Source organism: Salmo salar, chromosome 27 (assembly GCF_965601325.2).
Source record: "Salmo salar chromosome 27, fSalSal1, whole genome shotgun sequence".
NCBI lineage: Eukaryota > Metazoa > Chordata > Actinopteri > Salmoniformes > Salmonidae > Salmo > Salmo salar.
Window position 1 is genome coordinate 13,479,513 of NC_138317.1, and position 22,753 is coordinate 13,502,265.

General features: G+C 42.7%; 1 protein-coding gene across 1 annotated transcript; it reads right to left on the reverse strand.

Annotated features, from left to right (window-relative positions):
- Positions 1–489: 489 nt before the first annotated feature.
- Positions 490–21,754, reverse strand: LOC106588342 (exopolyphosphatase PRUNE1). The gene is made up of 8 exons (XM_014177225.3): positions 21,390–21,754; positions 13,916–14,020; positions 11,564–11,769; positions 10,653–10,837; positions 10,247–10,405; positions 7,105–7,199; positions 5,108–5,266; positions 490–4,347 (listed from the first exon to the last, which is right to left on the reverse strand). The coding sequence occupies exons 1-8, from the start codon at positions 21,426–21,428 to the stop codon at positions 3,862–3,864; spliced, it is 1,434 nt and encodes a 477-aa protein (XP_014032700.1). The 5' UTR covers positions 21,429–21,754; the 3' UTR covers positions 490–3,861.
- Between the last annotated feature and the right edge of the window lie 999 nt (positions 21,755–22,753).

Sequence of the window (22,753 nt, forward strand, 5' to 3'; positions counted from 1 at the left end):
GGTGAATACTTATACTAATTTCAGCTTTTAATTTATAATTAATTTGTAAAAGATTCGAAAAACAGAATTCCACTTGACATTATGGGGTATCGTGTGTAGGCCAGTGACAAGAAATCTCAATTTAATCCATTTTAAATTCAGACTTTAACACAACAAAATGTAGAAAAAATCAAGTGGTGTGATGAATACTTTCTGAAGGCACTGTATATGAACACAATAACATGTTGAGACATGACCAGGAATGGTGGATACACACACACACACACACACACACACACACACACAGCATATGGTGGGGAAATGGTGAGAACACACCCTTAGAGAAATTAAGACACTATTGACTGGTGTAGTTCGTAATAGTTAGTGATAGACACTAAATATTCCAATAGTGCCTTGTAGAAATGTTAGCTTTAGGTTATGATTTTGAATCAGATCAATAACCCAGAATCAGTTAGAAGCCTGAATAAAACCTGATGACAACACAAACTCTTAAAATCATTTTTTTTTAATAGAAGTGCATATTTTAACATTTTCTCTTATAATCTCGTCATACACGTGGTTTCGCATTCAGGAACCGCACAGGAAACACTTATCATATTGCGTACTTGAATAAAAGGGAAGTTGAATCCCGATTGTCCTGCATAAAATTCACAAAACTAGCCATGCTGAAAGGAACTGCATGTAGAGGGGTTGAGGAGGGGCATCTTTGGATGAAAGCCATGAGAAACTGAAAAAGGGAACCAGTTTGAGTTAAAGAAACAACATTGTGAATGACTTGTTGTCATTCAACCTGTTTAGAAGCTAAACAAGTCCAGCAAGCTAACATATCAAACGTCAATTAAAGGCTTGGAGAAATTAGAACACCACAGTGACAAGAGTGTTTACTAAAACATGTAATCATGACAAATGGTATGGGAAAAACAAACTCGTTTTAGTGTTCAAATTAAACTGCAGAGTCACCGAGCCATTACACTGTCCACCACATAAGCTACATTTCCCATGAAACATTTCAACAAAAAGTATATTTGGAGATAAAGAAGAAGGACAAAACATAATTAGCACAATGGATTTTTTTTGGCTCATGCAGGTTTAGCTGGCAAAAAAAGAGAAAAAAACACAACTACAAGCCAAGCATTGCCAAATCTTTAATACCTGAGGCTCAATATAATAATCTTTCAGAGTATGTTTAATAGCAAACTCACTATCAATACCATGCTAGCCTAGACACAACATATTATTTTACTATAAACTATTTCTCGCTGTGATGTAGAGAATAAATCAATGAAACTGCATGGTTGATTTATATAATCAAGTGGCATGATCAACTATACTATCTTCATTTAATATCTTCATTAATTGGTTCAGCACAGGGCTAGTCAACATTCTAAGATGTTTTCTGTTGTCAAAGATATATTAATTAAAATCTGGGAATTCTAACAAAGCCCAAAGTTCCAGCGAGACTAGCAGGATTCCATTTTAGTCCGTGCCGCCCTCCCTTATTCTCAGAGTTTGAAGTTCCACGATGCAAAAGGACTGGATAGGTGAGTGTATGGTAGAACCTTCACATACCCTATCGAACGAGGTGGAGCCATCATCTTATCACTTACTTAGACCTATCGAATCCTTGTGATCTGGGAACACTGAAATGGTAGACGTAAAGGAAGGGACTAGTGACGGAAATGGAATCGGGCCACTGTCTAATGTGTTTGTGTCTATGCATTCATCTGTATGTGGGGTTTCCTAGGGGTGTATGCACATCTCTGTGGTACAGCAAGTTCAAACCTACTCCTCAGGCCCAACTACAGACAGCTAATGAAGCAGACATCTGCACTAATGCAGTAATGTTTCCTCAAATGAACCGCCACAAGGCTCTCTGGGGTATGCGACACAGATTCCAGATCAGATACCATCATCAGAGCAATTCATCACTAGCCCAGATCTGTTGATGCTGTATAGTCAACACTGATGATAGGAGTTGGCAAGAGCACAAACAGATCTGGGAACAGGCAAATGTCTGGTAACTCAAAAATACAAAGGGGGGTATTAATAGAAACGTATCACCGTTTTTTTTGTAATGCAGGAATAACATGCTGAACGAAATTCAGCGCAAAATTGTATGCATGAAGTCAACCTCTGCATCACTTCATTTGTTATCAAAATGTTATGACGTCATTAGGACGACATAATCAATGGTAATTCCCTGAATAAATCTAGACGATAAGCTAGACGATAAGTTCCACATAAGATTTGTGTATATTTGGGCAGCTGAAGTAGCTTTGTGATCTAAATCTCAGACAAACCTGCGAGAGAGAGAGAGAGAGAGAGAGAGAGAGAGAGAGAAAGTATATTTAGCACAGGTTAATGTTTATTGGGATGAGTCTTGTCCTTGAGGCAAAACAATGCGATTTCCGGGTAGATGGGCCACCTGCAAACTCCAAAATGTCTATATTGTAGAAATTCATGAAAACAAAAAGGGTTTTGGTCTTAATTTAAGTTTCGGGTTATGCAGTAGGGTTAGCAGTATGATTAGGGTTAAGGTTAGGGTTAGGTTAGGGTTAGGTTTGAAATCAGATTGTAGGACTTTGTGGCTGTGCCAGCTAGTGACCACTCTGCAGAGCTGCCTCCAGAACAACATTCATGACAGGGGAAAAAAAGGAAACCTGCAATTTTAGAGATCTGACTGGGGGCAGGCAGTTCATACGCATGAATGAACAGCAGAGTAGCATCTGAGATCTGGTATGTATCTCTCCACCTCTCTCTCTGTACGGAGGGTGAGTGTTCTTCCCTTCTTTCTTTTCCAGATGGATTCCGACAATGAGGAGAACTATGGACTGAAACAACCCTGATGATAATGTCATCACGACATCACGCTAAGCAAGAACTCCAGACACAGACACACACAGACACACACACACAGACACAGACACACACAGACACACAGACACACACAGACACACACACACGCTCGCACACATGCCAGGAGATATCACGTGCTCAATCATCAGCTCAATAACTCACTACTGAAGCTGTACATAGATAAGTTGCACTAAAAAACAGCAAACTCTGCAGTCTTCAAGGACCAGGACTACTGAAACACATGCTGCAAAAATGAATAAAGTCATTCTCCAGGGCAATATTCTCCTAAAAATAAAGCTTCACTCAAATGCCTGTGACATTGAAATAGGCCCTTCAAAGATTCATTACATTAGTCCATCATGTATTTTCCAAATGTCCAATCTACTACCAATACACTTGGAGATGGCACTAACCAATGAGGCAGTCCCATGTACTCAGATGGGATACAGAGAGAAAACTCCATTGAACCTTCATTTTTGTCTGGAGTCTTCAAAGGTACAAGTCATGCCTTTTTCAGTCTTTTAGAAGGATGTCCTATCCTTCGTAATGGTGTTGTTAGTCCTGACTTGAGTAAAGCATCCATAAGAACTTGGTGATCAGTTTGATGACCATGGTAGTCCAGGGTTGTGTTCATTTGGGCACACCGTAGCAAAACATTTTGCAACGGAAAACAAGAACGAGCATTTCTTATTAGATAAGTTAAGATGGTACCTCCCTGCTTCACTCCGTTTTGGGCGGTTTTGTTCCTCCTGAACACGACCCTGTTTCCAGTCAATTACCGGAGCTGCTGATAGAAAACCTTGGATTGCTATATAACCAGTGAGTCAGTTACTGTACATGGCCCCTTGGATTGTCATTATAATCCGCTATGAGATGTCCCTTATGAAACATACAATTGATTGATATGCTTCTGAGTTTGAACAGTCCTTATAGTCTTTTGGTTGGGTTGCAGTGCACGCGGACAGAGAGCCAGGGGCACTAGGATTTAAAGGCATCAATGGAAGGTTATTGATCACCTGGCCAGCTGACATCTTTATTTTCCCCTGCTTCCCCTACCATGTAGCTGAACTTCTCCAAAATGGCTTCCGCGCTGATCTGGGGCAGGCCGGCGTCCAGTGGACAGCCCTCCACCAGGCTGTTCATGGGTGTGGCCGGCACCTGGAAGTCCTCCTCCGTCCCATAGTCCTCGGCACCCAACAGGCGGCGGCGGTGGTGCCGAGAGGCCGAGAAGCAGTGGGGACGGGCGTCTCCGTCGATACCAAGCGACCCCGTGGGGTCAAAGTGGTTGTCCAGCTCCTCAAAGTCCTCCGCCTCCCCACAATGCACTTGCTTCTTGTCCCACTCCTTCAGGAAGTCCTTGAGGATAGGTAGCACTTTCTTGCGGGAGGCCAGCGCGTTGCCTTGGAGATAGGACTTGATGTCGTTGAAGGGGCTGCTCATTGGAGAGATGCACAGAGAGGGGTTCCGGGCCTTTTCTAATGCTTGGCTCACCTACAGCAGAATGTGAAACACACTTAAAAGTGTATTGCTATTTCATAGTTGCCGTTTAAACATTGACTAATATTCTCAAATTGTCATGCCTGCATATGCCCGAGAGGAAAAACACACTAATAAATAATGGCAACAGGCAGCATTGAATACTTTGATTTATCTCACTTACAGACATGCTTAATATCACATAATAATACTATTTCTTTTCACACCAAGGGATAATTTCTGAAGGCCAATATTAAACTAACAAGGTAGGTAGGTAGGTTGGCACACAAAGTAGACACATTTTTTATGTATATTTAAGCAGCAGGGAGGAAAGATTCACACCAATATTCAAATGGCCATTTTACAATACACTGAACTCATATAAAATACTTTTCGGGTCAGGAACAGAAATGTGCCGCACAAAATTGGTAAATTCTGCCAAGTCTATTAGAGGGCTAGGTGGAACCAGTACCTATTATAAAAAAACTACCCCCTATCAAATCTTTACTATTATATTACTAACCCTATAAATATCAAATCAGCTCACATCATAGGTGTCTAGGGGTCAATATGTGGGGTGGCAGGGTAGCCTAGTGGTTAGAGCGTTGGGCTAGTAACCGAAAGGTTGCAAGTTTGAATCCCTGAGTTTGAAATCTGTCGTTCTGCCCCTGAACAAGGCAGTGTTCCTAGGCTGTCATTGAAAATAAGAATTTGTTCTTAAATGACTTGCCTAGTTAAATAACGGTAAAATATAAGTTGGCATGGCAGTTCATACCTCCTCCCTATAGAGGGTGCTGGAGCTGTAGACCGCCAGCTGCCGATGGGGCTCGCTGCGTTCATTGAAAGAGATTGTCATGGCGACCACCGCACCAAAACGATGTTTGTGACAGAACTCACAAAGCTCCCGTTGTAGGCTCTTCCGCTGTAGGAACATCTGTTGAACGCATGGGATGATGTACAACAGTAAACAACAAAACTATACCATATAGATAACAGGCATTATTCAAAATCGTTCAAATATTTTGAGCGTTTGCTTGGTTCGATTCTAAAAGGCAAGCTCAATCAAGTACAGGTACAGTATAACTGACATAACCCAGGTCGGTTATGGCATTTTGGGTCATGTTTAATTGTCATGCAAATAGCCACGTTATTGTCATAATTGTCATTTTTGTAAAAAAATATTTTGAGCTTGTAATGCATCTTTGAAAATTAGCTACGACATACCTAATGAATACAACATAGCTTTGGTGACACCCCTGTCTTAAAAACGAATGGTTTTGACCGCTTGGAACTTTCGTAAATTAAGTTTCTCCTGCTGACCAGTGGTGGCAAAAGTACCCAATTGTCATACTTGAGTAAAAGTAAAGATACCTTAATAGAAAATGACTCAAGTAAAAGGGAAAATCACCCAGTAAAATACTACTTGAGAAAAGTCAAAAAGTATTTGGTTTTAAATATATAAATAGTAAATATAATTGATAAAATATACTTAAGTATCAAAAGTAAAAATATAAATCATTTCAAATACCTTATATTAAGCAAACCAGATGGCACCATTTTCTTGTTTTTTAATTCCGGATAGCCAGGGGCATACTCCAACACTCAGACATAATTTACAGATAGCCAGGGGCATACTCCAACACTCAGACATAATTTACAAATGAAGCATGTGTTTAGTGAGTCCACCAGATCAACGCCAGTGGGGATGACCAGGGATGTTCTCTTAATAAGTGTGTTAGTTCACGGTTATTATCCATAATTGTCGGTTACACAATTACACAATAACTGTGCCAGCTCTAATAGAAGGTATTTGTAAAAAGAATACATTTGCATTGGGACGGAGGAACTGCACTGCAGTTAAACAGAGTTACTTATTTGATGTGCATTCACCAGGAGTCAACTATCTGTACTCACTACAGTAGACTCCCACTTTCAACTCCTCGTCTTCTGTGAGCAATGATGGCCACCCAAATATCAGGGAGTATTCTTAACTAACAGACATGACTCCTGTCGCTATTGTTTAGCCTGGTCTGAAGCAACACTGTAGCTACTGATCTCATTTGTTTATGCTAATCAGATGGTGAAATATACGCTCTGAGCCATTAGTTGCATATAGCTGTCACTTTCGGTCCTAGATGTCTGTCACTGCATATAGCTGCACCTCCCCGAGGCGGAGGCTCCATTGTCAGAACGAAGAATTTGAAAAAAGATCATCTCCCAGAATTAAAAGCGAGTTTGATAGCTAAATTGGTAACATTGTAGAGTGACTGAAGAGTATGACAGAAGAGTAAAGATTCTAATAGTGGAATATAATTATCCCAAAGGAGTAGGAAATATGACTTGGTGAATCATCTGCAAACCCAAATTCATTAAAGAGTTGGTTGTTCAAAGGCAAAGTAGGCCATTTTAACACATCGCTGTTAACGGGGAAGAGTAAAGGTTCACACACACAGTATGATGCTGAGAGAGGGATGTTAAAAGGTAGACTCAGCAATATTCATTTACCATGAGGAGCAGGGCAACTTCCGACATAAACAAAGACTGCGCGAAGCAAGAGGCTGCAATCGTCAGCATTTGTTGTCATGCAGCTATCACACTGCATTAGAAAGATGCAAACTCCTGTGCAGATGTTTAACAGTGTATGTGTTGGTGCTGACGAGTGCAGCCTCTTGCCTCATACTCTCTGGCTGCACTGCTCTTGTGGTGACCTAACATCGCTGAGTCTCAGTTTAAAGCAAGGTGGTGGCAGAGTGGATTAATTCAAGTACGTACATCTAGTGTCATGTACACAGCGCTGACTGCCAGTCTCAGGTCGCCTCTGGAGACAGCCTTCATGTCCTTCAGCAGGATCTGCTCTGTAGAAAGACCTGTAACACAAACCAATGGGACACGCAGTATTACAATGGCAGCATGTAATTGGGTAATGACACTACTGTATGACAAACACTACAGCAGATCATATACTGTATGTTGGGCCCTGTGTTTTGGTTAATCATGTCACATGACCTGGTTTTTAACCTTTATTTGAAGCCTTTAAATCAAATGTAAAAAATATAGGTAATGTGACCAAAACCAAAACACAGGGCCCTACATATACAGTGAGTTCACAAAGGATTCATACCCCTTGACTTATTCCACATTTTGTTGTCTTACTGATGCAATTCAAAATGGATTAAATATTTGTTTTTTCTCTCACCCATCTACACACAATACCCCATCACAATGAAAAGGGGAAAACATGTTTTTATACATTTTTGCAAATTCACTGAAAATGAAATACATAAATACTCTTATTTACATAAGTATTTACACCCCTGAGTCAATACTTTGTAGAAGCACCTTTGGCAGCGATTACAGCTTTGAGTCTTTCTGGGTAAGTCTCTAAGAGCTTTCTGCACCTGCAACATTTGCCCGTTATTCTTTAAAAAATTCTTCAAGCTCCGTCAAATTGGTTGTTGATCATTGCTAGACAATCATTTTCAGGTCTTGACATAGATTGACAAAGCAGACTGAAGCAGGTTTTCCTCTAGGATTTTGCCTGTGCTTAGCTCCATTCCCTTTTCTTTATTATCCTGAAAACTCCCCCAGTCTTTAACGATTACAAGCGTACCCATAACATGATTCAGCTACCACAATGCTTGAAAATATGGAGAGAGGTACTCAGTAATGTGTTGTAATGGATTTGCCCCAAACATAACACTTTGTATTTAGTACAAAAAGTGAATTGCTTTGCCACATTCTTTGCAGAATTACTTTAGTGCCTTATTGCAAACATGATGCATATTTTTAGAAAATATTCTGTACAGGCTTCCTTCTTTTCACTCTGTCAATTAGGTTAGTACTGTGGAGTAACTACAATGTTGTTGATCCATCTTCAGTTTTTTCCTATCACCGCCATTCAACTCCGTAACTGTTTTAGTCACCATTGAGCGGTTTCACCTGAGCGGTTTCCTTCCTCTCCGGCAACTGAGTTAGGAAGGACGCTTGTATCTTTGTAGTGACTGGGTGTATTGATACACCATCCAAATTGTAATTAATAACTGCACCATGCACAAAGGGATATTCAATGTATGCTTTTTTTTTTTTTACCAATCTACCAATAGGTGCCCTTCTTTGCGAGGCATTGGAAACCCTCACTGGCCTTTTTGAATGAATCTGTGTTTGAAATTCCCTGTAAGACTGAGGGACCTTACAGATACTTTTGAGGTAGTTATTCAAAAAATAATGTTAAACACTATTATTGCACACAGAGTGAGGCCATGCAAATTATTATGCGACTTGTTAAGCAAATGTATACTACTGAACTTATTTAGGCTTGCCATAACCAAGAGGTTGAATACTTATTGACTTAAGACATTTCAGCTTTTCATTTTTAATGAATTAGTACAAATATCAAAAAAACATTTCCACTTTGACATTATGGGGTAATGCGTGTAGGCCAGTGACAAAATCTCAATCTAAATGTAATACATTTTAAATTCTGCCTGTAACACAACAAAATGTGGAAAAAAAGTCCAGGGGTGTGAATACTTTCTGAAGGCAAACCGCCCTGAACCCTCCATGGTAGAAGTTAACCAGACACACACACAGAGCCAGGCGGTACGTCAGACTGTCACTAGGAGCAGACTTCAGCTGGTTGTACAATTATCAACAACCTCTACTAACCTGCACCCCCTGCACACTGACTCAGTACCGGTACCCCCTGTATATAGCCTCGTTACTCTTATCGTGTTACTTTTTATTCTTATTTTTTTTACTTTAGTTTATTTGGTAAATATTTTCTTAACTCTTCTTGAACGGCATTGTTGGTTAAGGGCTTGTAAGTAAGCATTTCACGGTAAGGTCTACACTTCTTGTATTCGGCGCATGTGACAAATAAAGTTTGATTTGATTTGGTCGTATAAGTGATAAACAACAACACTCTATTTCTATGGTAAATTACCACAACGCGGGGTGTAACGTAGTCAAATACAGTCAAGTATTGGATGTAGTCAAGTATTGCATTTTTATCTCTGACACGATGTATGTAATGGTGTCGAAATAAGGATGCATGAGCAAAAAATAACCCAATACCTACTGTAAAATATGGTGGTGGATCTCTGATGTTATGGGGCTATTTTGTTTCCACTGGTCCTGGGGCCCTTGTTAACGTCAACGTCATCATGAACATTACCCAGCACCAGGATAACATAACACATAGTAAGATAAACCTGGAATGTGGTCAACACAAGGGAGAATGACTGTCCCTTTTCATTGAAGCCCTGGAAGTCCAAGGCCGACCGCGATACTGCAGGCATTGCTAGGAGAAAACAGGACCCCCCCATTAAAGTGAATTGAAAAATGGCAATCGTCATGGTCAATCTTTGTGTAAAGAAAACATTACTTAGAAGACAATCATGGTACCAATATCACGGTCCCCAGTCGGCCTTCAGCTTGAGTTAATCAATGAGGGGGCAACACTGAGCTAGCCTGCAACGTCACTTCTTGGACTAGCTCAAACTGCGCATGTTATGTCTCCATTAGACGCCATCTTAACCGACTTCATTTGGCTTGAATGCACTATTGAGTCTGCACATAGGAATGAATGGTGTCACGTGATCGATGGCTTTGTCCAGTCATTGGTTCAAGTGAGCAGAGGTTCCTACCTAAAGGGTTTGACATATTATTTTGTTTAATTCTAGATGGACACTCCACAACATTCTTTTGAAATCGTGTAAAATCTCACACTTACTCTACAACACTCTTTAAAATACGGCAACACTTTATTTGAATGGTATGTCCTAACAGTGTCATAATACTGACATAATAATGTCATATTGTCATGACATCCTATGTCCCTAAATGTCAAGTGACAAGGCAGTGTCATTTTGTCCACCTATCAACACATTTCCCATGGCGGGTTTTTCTTTATTACCTGAGATGTCAAACTTGGCGCTCTGTAGGGACTGGAAAAGGGTGCCCCTGGGTGGTAGGCTGGGGAAGCGCGACTCCAGTAGGCAGGCCAGATGGCTGTCCTTGGGTGTGACCTTGCCCGCCTCTGGTGCCATGTTGACACAATCTAGCACGATGGCCCCTGTGTGGGTTACACTGCCAAGTATAGGTGAACTGAGCCAATGATTACCGCTGGCATTGACAAACAAGCGCAACTACAAGAGAATTGTCTATTTCAGTAAAGATGAATCCTGACATATTCCCACTACCTAGTTCTGAGGTATGCATTGTTTAAAGACAAGGAGACACTGTGACCCTCAAGTACTGGAGTTTGGCACGTGTTATAGAGAATGCTGGACGTGAGAGAATTATTGCTGTGGCAACCTTACCGTATAATAATTGGGCCACCTGTCTGTCTAGCACTTCAGGTGCCTTGTGGTGAATGTACTCCGTCACCAAAGTGGCACAGGAACCCACGGTTTCCATGGTGACCGAACAGGAAGTGGAGGGTGTCCGCTCGAGGTGGTGGTGATCAATGACTTCCACAACTGCCTCCTCCAAGTCAATGTCGGCACTACGGGGAAAAGTTGTAGTTGAGTGAATATTGTGAAATACATTGTGTCATATATCCTTAACTATGTGTTTTCTGCCTCCCGAGTGGCGCAGCCGTCTAAGGCACTGCATCACAGTGCTTGAGGCATCACTACAGACTCGGGTCGATCCCAGGCTGTGTTACAGCCGGCTGTGACCAGGAGACCCATGAGACGGCGCACAATTGGCCCAGCGTCGTCCGGGTTAGGGGAGGGTTTGGCCGGCCCGGGATTTCCTTGTCCCATCGTGATCTAGCGACTCCTTGGGGCGAGCCGGGTGCCTGCAAGCTAACTTCGATCGCCAGCTGGACGGTGTTTCCTCCGACACATTGGTGCGGCTGGCTTCCGGGTTAAGCGGGCATTGTGTCAAGAAGCAGTGCGGTTTCAGAGGACGCACAGCTCTCAACCTTCACCTCTCCCGAGTCTGTAGGGGAGTTGCAGCGATGAGAGAACTGTTATGAAATTGGGGAGAAAAAGGGGTAAAAAGTATCACAAAAAAAACACGTTTTCTTAATCTGGGTCCGGGAAACTGGCCCTCCACATATCAGGCACTTTCACACAAAGTTGTCCTGTGTTGTCAATACTACTTGATACTGTAGGTATCATTGGTAGAAAGTCTGAGTGAGAGAAAGGCAGAGATAGCAAGGGAGAGAACGTCAGAAAGAGAGTGTGAGAAAATAAATAGGAAGAGTCATGTTGCAACCCCTGACCTAGGAAGCACGTTGTGGTCCACTAGGGAGAGCACCAGCCTCTTGGCTCTATAGAGCCCTGCCAGGTCCACCTCGTCACGGAACACCAGAGCCTCTTGTGGAACCCCGCTCTCCTTCAGCAGGAACACGCTGTCTGAACGCAGGGGGAACTCGGCCCTCGGGATGTTCAGCACTGGCACCACAGTCTTACACGAGCTGCCAGACGTCTGGGAACAAAGGGGGATGGAAGAAGAGGAAGGGAGGAGAGGAGGAGAGGATGGAAGAGGGAGACCAGTTCAAAACAGACATCTGACACCAACACACCTTCCTGCTGAGGCTAGCTGGGATTCCTCTGCAATGTTTTCGTCCACCTTCTCAGGCCTTTGGCGGATCTTGAGTATCTGAGGTTGTGTGAATATTTCATGAGTAGCGGGGGCGTATAGGCTAGCGAGCAGCTATAGCCAGGGGTTAGGGAGGGCAGATGGATCAATGCAGTAACGAAAGATAAGGAGAGACCGGTGGCTGGTGGCCAGGGCACAGACACTGTTTTTATGCTTGAGTATGATCCGAGTGACTCTGAAGGTAGTCTGGTCCTATTTTGGAGAATTCTGGGCATTTTGGTTGCGCTTGGTCAAGCTATTCATGGACCTCAGACCTAGAAATGAGTCCCTCACAGAGTTAATTCTGAGCCGGGGGTGCTTCAGGACTTGGCCCTGCTCTCTCAACACTATTAACAAGTTAAATGAGGAGATATATTAATTACTGCATAGCGGGACGTATTAATTTACCAATATGATTTCAAACAACCACAACATAGAGTATATCGGTCATACTAGAAGATTTCCAGAAGGTACACTACATCACCAAAAGTATGTGGACACCCTTTCAAATTAGTGGATTCGGCTATTTTAGCCACACCCGTTGCTGACAGGTGTATAAAGTCGGGCACACAGCCGTGCAATCTACATAGACAAAACATTTGCAGTGAAATGGCCTTACTGAAGAGCTCAGTAACTTTCAACGTGGCACCGTCATAGGATGCCACCTTTCCAACAAGTCAGTTTGTCAAATATCTGCCCTGCTAGAGCTGCCCCGGTCAACTGTAAGTGCTGTTATTGTGAAGTGGAAACGTCTAAGAGCAACAACATTCACTACCAAGTTCCAAACTGCCTCTGGAAGCAACGTCAGCACAATAACTGTTTGTTGGGAGCTTCATGAAATGGGTTTCTATGGCAGAGCAGCCACTCACAAGCCTAAGACCACCATGGCAATGCCAAACGTCGGCTGGAGTGTTGTAAAGCTCGCAGCAATTGGACTCTGGAGCAGTGGAAACGCGTTCTCTGGAGTGATAAATCACCTTTCACCATCTGGCAGTCCAACGGATGAATCTAGGTTGCCAGGAGAACACTACCTGCCCCAATACATAGTGTCAACTGTAAAGTTTGGAGGAGGAGGAATAATGGTTTGCGGCTGTTTTCATGGTTCGGGCTAGGCCCCTTAGTTCCAGTGAAGGGAAATCTTAACGCTACAGCATACAATGACATTCTAGACGACTCTGTGCTTCCAACTTTGTGGCAACAGTTTGGGGAAGGCCCACGTACTCAAATTGAGGTCCATACAAAAATGGTTTGTCGAGATTGGTGTGGAAGAACTTGACTGGCCTGCACAGAGCTCTGACCTCAACCCCATCGAACACCTTTGGGGTGAATTGGAACGCCGACTACGAGCCAGGCCTAATCGCCCAACATCAGTTCCTGACCTCACTAATGCTCTTTTGGCTGAATGGAAGCAAGTCCCCACAGCAATGTTCCAACATCTAGTGGAAAGCCTTCCCAGAAGAGTGGAGGCTGTTAAAGCAGCAAAGGGGGGACCAATTCCATATTAATGCCCATGATTTTGGAATAAGATGTTCGACGAGCACACATACTTTTGGCCATGTAGTGAATGTATTTTTGGGTAACAATTCACTAAAAACCCGTTATATAAGGGCTACATAACACTGTCATAATCATGGCATAACTGGTGTCAGCTTATGATAACTGACATTATGTCATGATTATGAGTGTTATGTAGTCCTTATGACTCAAGTAAAGCAGGGGGGCCGAAACAAAATGAAATCTCAGTAGTGAGACACCCCAAAAATACATGGCTGATAATTGCATAAGATCATTCTGGAAGCCTCTTGCGAGGGCCAAGTTTGTCAAGGGCACTAGGACCCCCCCTGAAGTAAAGTTTCAATTACTTGTTACCGTATAAAAAAAACTAAACATATGAGAAGGGGAATGGATACTTCAGGTGTGGTAACTCATTTTCGACCTAGGTTGAGGGATTCACTAATGAGAGGCGGCACAGACTAGAAGCTAGCTGACTCACTTTGGACAGAAAGTAGGCGAAGGCGAGGGACGACACCATGGAGTCGAGGTCACAGGCCTCGTTGCCAAGGACAACGTGGATCCCAGAGCTGCCATCCGAACTGCCCTAAGGAGTGGAGAAGGAAGGAAGGAAGGAAGGAAGGAAGGAAGGAAGGAAGGAAGGAAGGAAGGAAGGAAGGAAGGAAGGAAGGAAGGAAGGAAGGAAGGAAGGAAGGAAGGAAGGAAGGAAGGAAGGAAGGAAGGAAGGAAAAGAGAGGGGGAAGTAAAGAGAGTGGGAAAATTCCTTGTCAGATTTATACATTGTAGATTTCTAAACCGTTTTTTTTTTAGACGGCCAAGGCTACACTAGTCAAAATGTAAAAAGCATTGGTATTGACTAAACAGTTGCCAGAATGCTAGATACCTGCCTGCAGTCAGTTAATGAATAGCCAAGAATAGCCTAGTGAAACAAATCCCATGTTGACAGACTGAAATGGTAGACCTATATTTAATTCTGGCTCACAGTAGTTAGTTAGCATCTAGCCTATGCTATCATTTTTGGACTGCCTCTTTTAATCTACATAGGCTATGATTATCAAAGAACATCACCTACTTTAAAGTGGCACTCCAGTGTACTTTTCACCTAATTTAACAACTGATTTACTTAACAATAGGCACATCTCAATAGGTGGTCCAGATAAGTCATGACATAGCACAAGTCATGCTCCTCTATTGTTCCTCAAGAAGGAGGGCCGATGACATCACAGATTCCCATCAGACCAACTCTTTGAATGGCCTGCTCCTTGAAGTTTGCTGTTGTGTCAACAACAACAAAAAACGATTTTGTTCAAAACGTATTTCTTTACCCTTTAGTGTGTGTACTGCATTGTATTTATACCTGGGAAATAGCATTTCAACAGTAAATGTTCAAAAACCGCTGAGGGACGTCTTTAATAACAATGAGTGAATGTACGGCTACAACTATTAATTGGACTCAGCGAGATCATTTTGCCATCGACTGGTAGACCCACTGTGATAAGGAGTGTGATTAGTATCGCTTTATCTGTGACATAATGAAAGAAACGATGTTATTACTGACACCGGGGAGACGGCCTTGCTGTGACGTGATGATGGCCACGCTGTGACAGCACTAATTACCAGTGTGTGTGTGGCAGTATGGCAGGACACAAAAAGCAAAATCAACCGTCTGGCTTTAGCTAAGTTCTTCTGAAGCACTCTGCTATACATTGAGAACACTTTAATTAGCTAGTTCAGTTAGTTTATGAACATAACTGCTGGAAACCTGTCATTTATCTGTAAACCAGGAGAAGAAGTCCAAACACAAACTATTTTGTAGGGATTTATATGCTAACAACTACTTTGTCCCTTAGGGCCACCATAGATTTAACAATCAACCTATAAGATTGGTCCACCATTGTACTTTGTGAACCAGTATAACCAGTGTAGGATCTCCCCTGTTGATCTCAACATATTGAGAATTGATGTGCATCCTATTGACTTCAATGGTAAATCAATAAATATGTCCAGATCTGCTTTAGACAGTTTTTTCTCCCCATCAGTATGGGCTGTAGCTTAGTGTGTAGACAACTGGATGGAGAGAGAGCCATTTCGCCCCATGTTAAGTGCCCAATGTAAGTGCCCCGTGGGCGACACTAACGCCAGTGTGAGTGTACGACAACATGGCGTCATGGCCGCCCAGCTTCCCCTTCCCTCTTATCTCCCTCTTCCCAGCGTGCGCGGCACCTCCCATCAGGCGTAGCAGTGGACAGACCCCGGCAGGCAAACAGGAGCCAAGGGAGGCTATATTTAACAACAGAGTGTGTGTGTGTGCAGATCTCTTCAACCGTGAATCCACGACAGCCCCATGGTAAACAGAACGATTCAGGGCGACGTCTACTACAGCTGTAGTAATCCAGTACTGCAGTATCCATTCAAAGACGAGGCTAGAAATATAAACAAGGGTTAGATATGAGGTGAACAACTTGGCTGGTGGAAAAACGTAGGCCTGACACAAATAATGGAAGTGTAGAGGAAGAATGTTATGATAGTACCATGATTATGACAGGATGCTCTGATTCGGATCTTCATGCATGTCCTTGTGCACCTGTTTTGTGTGTCATTCGCAGATCAAGTGTAGACAATGAGAACTGTTTTGCAACGGGCTTCATATTCAACTCACTCTATTGCTGAGAAATGTCAATTACTGTTATACAATAGGGCAGTGTTGTTTTCTAACAGTTATCCTCATATCCCACGCTAATGTGAATTGGACCACATTCACAGAGCAATCCATTTAGGCCTGCATTTGAGTGCAGCATTCAAGCCAGGGATCACTTTGAGCCAGGTTGCTAGCTTCATGGGGTTGATATTGATGAGTCAATAGTGTTCCATTAATGCTGAAACACAAATCAAATGCAGTAAGGCACGCTGGCTACTCTCACCCGTTCCCCTTTCTGAGAGCCCCATCATAGCTCTCATTCCATCTGGTTAATGTAAAACCACACCACACTGAGACATTCTCTCTCCAGTCCACTTAGCACAGGCCTCAGGGACTCAGAGAGATAAGGCTGAACCGTGGAATTGGTGGATGGAGTAGCAAGTTGTTTGGAGAGAGGGAAGAGAGACAAACCCCTGTTTTTCCTCATTCTATGCTTCTTTTCTCATCCTCATCACCAGCATAACTTTTCAGCTAAATAAATTCCACTTTGATTCCCCTTTTGTTGGGAATGGTGTTATTTTAACTTTAACTTAATTAAAAAAATATATATATATTTCACCTTTATTTAACCAGGTAGGCTAGTTGAGAACAAGTTCTCATTTACAACTGCGACCTGGTCAAGATAAAGCAAAGCAGTGCGACACAAACAACAACACAGAGTTACACATGGAATAAACAAGCGTACAGTCAATAACACAATAGAAAAAAAATAAAGTCTATATACAGTGTGTGCAAATGGCATGAGGAGGTAAGGCAATAAATAGGCTATAGTAGCGAAGTAATTACAGTTTAGCAAATTAACACTGGAGTGATAGATGAGCAGATGATGATGTGCAAGTAGAAATACTGTTGTGCAAAAGAGCAGAAAAGTAAATAAAAACAATATGGGGATGAGGAAGGTAGATTGGGTGGGCAATTTACAGATGGGCTATGTACAGCTGCAGCGATCGGTTAGCTGCTCAGATAGCTGATGTTTAAAGTTAGTGAGGGAAATATAAGTCTCCAGCTTCAGCGATTTTTGCAATTCGTTCCAGTCATTGGCAGCAGAGAACTGGAAGGAAAGGTGGCCAAAGGAGGTGTTGGCTTTGGGGACGACCAGTGAGATATACCTGCTGGAGCACGTGCTACGGGTGGGTGTTGTTATCATGACCAGTGAGCTGAGATAAGGCGGAGCTTTACCTAGCAGACTTGTAGATGACTTGGAGCCAGTGGGTCTGGCGACGAATATGTAGCAAGGGCCAGCCGACTAGAGCATACAGATCGCAGTGGTGGGTGCCACTGTGATAGACTGTGATGCCACTGTGATAGACTGAGATCAGTTTGCTCAGTTTGCTGAGTAGAGTACTGGAAGCTATTTTGTAAATGACATCGCCGAAGTCGAGGATCGGTAGGACAGTCAGTTTTACAAGGGTATGTTTGGCGGCGTGAGTGAAGGAGGCTTTGTTGCGAAATAGGAAGCCGATTCTAGATTTAATTTTGGATTGGAGATGTTTAATATGAGTCTGGAAGGAGAGTTTACAGTCTAGCCAGACACCTAGGTATTTGTAGTTGTCTACATATTCTAAGTCAGAACCGTCCAGAGTAGTGATGCTAGTCGGTGATCTGTTTATTAACTTGGCTTTCGAAGACTTTAGAAAGGCAGGGCAGGATGGATATAGGTCTGTAAGAGTTTGGGTATAGAGTGTCACCCCCTTTGAAGAGGGGGATGACCGCGGCAGCTTTCCAATCTTTGGGATCTCAGACGATACGAAAGAGAGGTTGAACAGACTGGTAATAGGGGTTGCAACAACGGAAGCGGATAATTTTATAAAGACAGGGTCCAGATTGTCTATCCCAGCTGATTTGTACGGGTCCAGGTTTTGCAGCTCTTTCAGAACATCTGCTATCTGGATTTGGGTGAAGGAGAAGCTGGGGAGGCCCGGGCAAGTAGCTACGGGGGGTGCGGAGCTGTTGGCCGGGGTTTGGGTAGCCAGGAGGAAAGCATGGCCAGCCGTAGAGAAATGCTTATTGAAATTCTCGATTATCGTGGATTTATCGGTGGTGACAGTGTTACCTAGCCTCGGTGCAGTGGGCAGCTGGGAGGAGGTGCTCTTATTCTCCATGGACTTCACCGTGTCCCAAAACTTTTTGGAGTTAGAGCTACAGGATGCAAATTTCTGCTTTCCTGACTGACTGCGTGTATTGGTTCCTGATTTCCCTGAAAAGTTGCATATCGCGGGGACTATTCGATGCTAGTGCAGTAAGCCACAGGATGTTTTTGTGCTGGTCGAGGGCAGTCAGGTCTGGAGTGAACCAAGGGCTATATCTGTTCTTAGTTCTACATTTTTTGAAAGGGGTAAGTAATGGTAATGGTTATGAACTTGGGCAGGTTGACATTCCTTAGATAGGCAAAACAAAAAACATGTATAAAAAAAATGCTAAAAAGGGTGGTTCGAGCCCTGAAATCTTATTGGCTGACAGCTGTGGTATTGCAGACCGTATACCACAGGTATGACAAAACATTTATTTTTACCACTCTAATTTCATTAGTAACCAGTTTATAATAGCAATAAGGCACCTCAGGGGTTTGTGGTATATGGCCAATATACCACGGCTAAGGGCTGTATCCAGGCACTCCGCGTTACGTTGTGCATAAGAATAGCCCTTAGCTGTGGTATATTGCCCATATCCCACACCCCCTCAGGCCTTATTGCTTAAATAGAACATTTTGTTTAATCCGTCTGTCTGCATATTTCAAGACATGGCATATGAGGGTGCAGTGAAATACCCGATGGGTTGGACGATATTTTCTCGTCAATCATCTTTTAAAAAACGTAGACTTAAAAAATGGAAATCAACCAATCGTCTGTCGTTAACGCAATGGAAAAGTAAAATGCTTTATTATCTAAAAATGTAAAGTGTGTGGGCTACGCAGAGAGGGCAATTTGAGGCCTTGTGGCGGAAAGTGATACAGGCGTTGGAGATGGGGGGGTGTTCAAGTGGGTCTGGGCAGGTGTGATGTAGTTGATGTTTGTATGATGTTGTTGTTTGTATGTGTATGTTTTGTATTGTTTACAAAATATCAATTAAAATCATAACAACAGAATTATGGCACACACAGTCAATGAAGGAACTATCTGACAGATATCTACTGTCTCGGTCTATTGAACATACCGGTAGCCTTGCCCCATCACTGGAAAGAAAGACTGCTGCAACCAATAACATTAAATTGTCTTCAAGTGTTTGATTATGGGAAAGATGAGCATGTTAAGGGCCCCCCAACCCGGGAGTGTGTGGGCGTGAGACAGGACAGGTATACAAAGCGTTAAGCTCCCCAGGTAGAGTAGTCAGGGACGACCCCACGTTAAACATCAACACTTAGTCTCCAGCCATGTGAGGAGGCCATAATGTGAAGTGACAGTGGCTAAACTAAGGCTGCCCAGTGCCCATCAGAACACAGAGACCTTCTGTGTGCCAGTATTCAGATATAACCTGGCCTAAGTGGTTGATGTGGACCAAACAGAAGCATCTGACCAGAGGACAGAAACATTAAATCTAACAGACGACAAGAGCCAGGAAGTGTGCCACGAAGCTTTTATTATGCCCAAAATGGGAACTCATACTTAGAGAAGGGGGGAGGATGCTGGGAAAGAATAACTTTTAAGTGAATGAATCAAAAGGCCACTACAAACTACAACTATGCCACTACATACTACAACTAGGCCACTACATACTACAACTAGGCCACTACATACTACAACTAGGCCACTACATACTACAACTAGGCCACTACATACTACAACTAGGCCACTACAAACTACAACTAGGCCACTACATACTATAACTAGGCCACTACAAACTACAACTATGCCACTACAAACTACAACTAGGCCATTACAAACTACAACTAGGCCTACATCCAGGCTGTATCACAACCGGTCATGATTGGGCCCATAGGGCGGCTCACAATTGGCCCAGTGTCGTCCAGGTTTGGCTGGTGTAGGCCGTCACTGTAAATAAGAATTTGTTCTTAACTGACTTGCCTAGTGAAATAAAGGTTAAATAAAAAATACTACAGTGTCTTACGGAGAGGGTTTTAAGAAGGGAATTCAATTCAGCCCATTACATGTTTTGATTAGTCTCACGTCATGTCTCGAATGTGTTCTCTGATTGCTCGGCCATATGATATCCCACCACAGCTGTTCTCTGATGGAAGGGGAAAAAAACGAAAGTAAAGCGGGTTAATGGTCACTCCTCAAGAGTAATCGCCGACCCCTTGAAATGAGACACCTTCTCTTTAAATCTTTGCATTCCATACCAAGGCTGCAGGGGAAGGAGGGAGGGGGGATGAGATGTCTGCCATTCAGAGGTGTCACCTAATGTCACTATTAATGTCACATGCACACAACAGTCAAGCTGTTGGGCCACAGGAATTTGGAAGTGAGAGCTTTAGCCCAGACTCCAGCCGGAGAAAGAGGGAGGTGTGCGTGTGCAAACATAGCCTATATAAACAAGGGGAACCCACCATACATTTAGTCTTGAATGTACACACAGGTAATACAGGGTGCAGGAGATGCCAGAGTGGGACAAAACGGGAATAGCGTAAGAGGCTTTTCCCCATTATGTCAGGTTCTTTGCACTTGACTAAAATGTCATACAAATCATTAACCCTCATGGCATTGATCATATGACTCTACTGTGACAACCCCTTGCGAAATATGCTGAAAACATACCAACGACGCAATATGTGACAATGACTGTAAGTTTCAGTGGGCAGTATTCTACCTCCTCTAGCTCTCTGACAATTCTAGCTCTTCATCCACACACCACCTCCTTATGAGTCATGGCGCTCTGTGTTTTGTGTGTATGACCTTTTACAAAAAAAGATTCATCATCTTCAGGAAAAATGATTTTTTTGAATCTTGAACGATACTGCAATTAGACTCTTTTCAATTCAGCTACGTTGTAACTTGAGAGAATGAATCAATACACTCTCAATTTTAGTTGACAGGTTGTTAGGATATCCATACATTATGAATAATAGAATAGTAATATAATAGTAATAGGCTAGCTAATTCAATCATAAAAGCAGAAAAGTCTTGGAAAAAAGTGACCAGCCTCTGTGACAGTAATTTAGACAGTTTGAATATGTAAATGAATTGCGTGAAAGACAGCAGAGAGCACGCGATGGACAAGGCTAGTCATTAAACAGAGCAAATGAAACATTTGTAAAATATGAAATGCAATGTATAGTAAACGTATTCGTGTGTGTGCCTACCTTTAATGCAGCGCGACATCTCTGTAGAAACCCCTCCATTTTCGCCAGCGTAGAGCACGCCCGGGATATTCTGCCAAACAGAATGTTTACAGACCCGTGTCCTCTGCAAAGACAAGTTGACGAATATTCCTACACCCCGTTTTGAAAAGCAGAAGCTGCTGAAGGGTACAAAGTGGTAGTGATGGGTCGTTCGCGAAAGAACGGCTCTTTTTGAACGGCTCTTTTTGGTGAACGGCGGGGACCGAATCGCATCTGTGAAAGAGCCGTTCATTTGGCTCCCTGATTTGAATAATGTTTATACTGCTTTTTGAGCTCAAGACAACGATTATCTGCAGATGATAGGTTATAAAAACATCATCTGAAGATTTAAATTCCTCACTGCAGGAACAATTGATAGTGAGGAGAGAGCCTTTTCTGGTCCACACATATTGTGCAGTGCGTTCCTTTATTTCTTCCTTTTTTTTTTTGCAGGCCATGTAATAATTTGGACAGGTAAACATGTATTTGGTCTCGCATGTCACGGTCTGACATAATGGTAGGCAACGTTGTCGGCTTTACATTAGAGATTTTCAGAGGAGAGACCAAGTCACTATTATTTGAGTCACAAGTCACAAGGTCCGAGTCTCAAGTCGAGTCCCAAGAATAACTGGTCAAGACTCGAGTAAAGTCCAAGTCGTGCATTCTAAGAGCAAGTCAAGTCGAGTAGAGTCATGTTTTCAAGTCAAGCCTCAAGTCAAGTAAAAAAAAGACATGTATACATGTAACGACTTGTTCAACTACAAATATTTGTGTATTTATTGAGGCTACCAGATAGCCCTTTTCATTATTTGGTCAACTTTCGACTAGCCTATGTAATTACAAAGTAAGGACCTTGTAGCCAGGGGCGGAGCCAGAGGGGTGTCCGGGGTGGCACTGGACACTCCTGACATCTGATTGGCCACCCCAGGTGCCACCTCATATTTCATTCGCTGCTGGCAGTTTAATGCTGATTGACATCTCATTTCACCTCTTGTTGAAAGAAGCATTTATTTTGACATTTTCAAATCGAGGACGAGGAAGAGAGAATATTAGCGTTGGTTGCAAGATACAGAAGAATAAGAACAAGAACAAGAACATACAGAAGAAGAAGAGAGAATATTTCCACAGCTCCACGAGCTCTTTTCGCGATTGACGAAAGCATCATATTTGAAGGAAGTTTTAAGGTTTAGCATCGGGTTTAGGTTTCCTGAACAACTTTTACGAAAGTTGAGTCGCTGTGTAAATTAACGTCAGACCTTTGGCTCCATTAACAGACAGTTAATCAGATAAGAGAGATCGGTTCCCAATTTAGCCTAACATCATGTTTACATCTGTGCTAGTAATAC

What these genes read in the sequence shown, in the direction of transcription:
- LOC106588342 (XM_014177225.3), bottom strand. Translation starts at nt 21,428, where the DNA reads ATGGAGGGGTTTCTACAGAGATGTCGCGCTGCATTAAAG. An exon ending in GATGTCGCGCTGCATTAAAG is followed by an intron (nt 14,021 to 21,389) that starts GTAGGCACACAC and finishes TCCACTCCTTAG; the next exon opens with GGCAGTTCGGATGGCAGCTC. An exon ending in CTGTGTACATGACACTAGAT is followed by an intron (nt 5,267 to 7,104) that starts GTACGTACTTGA and finishes TGCGTTCAACAG; the next exon opens with ATGTTCCTACAGCGGAAGAG.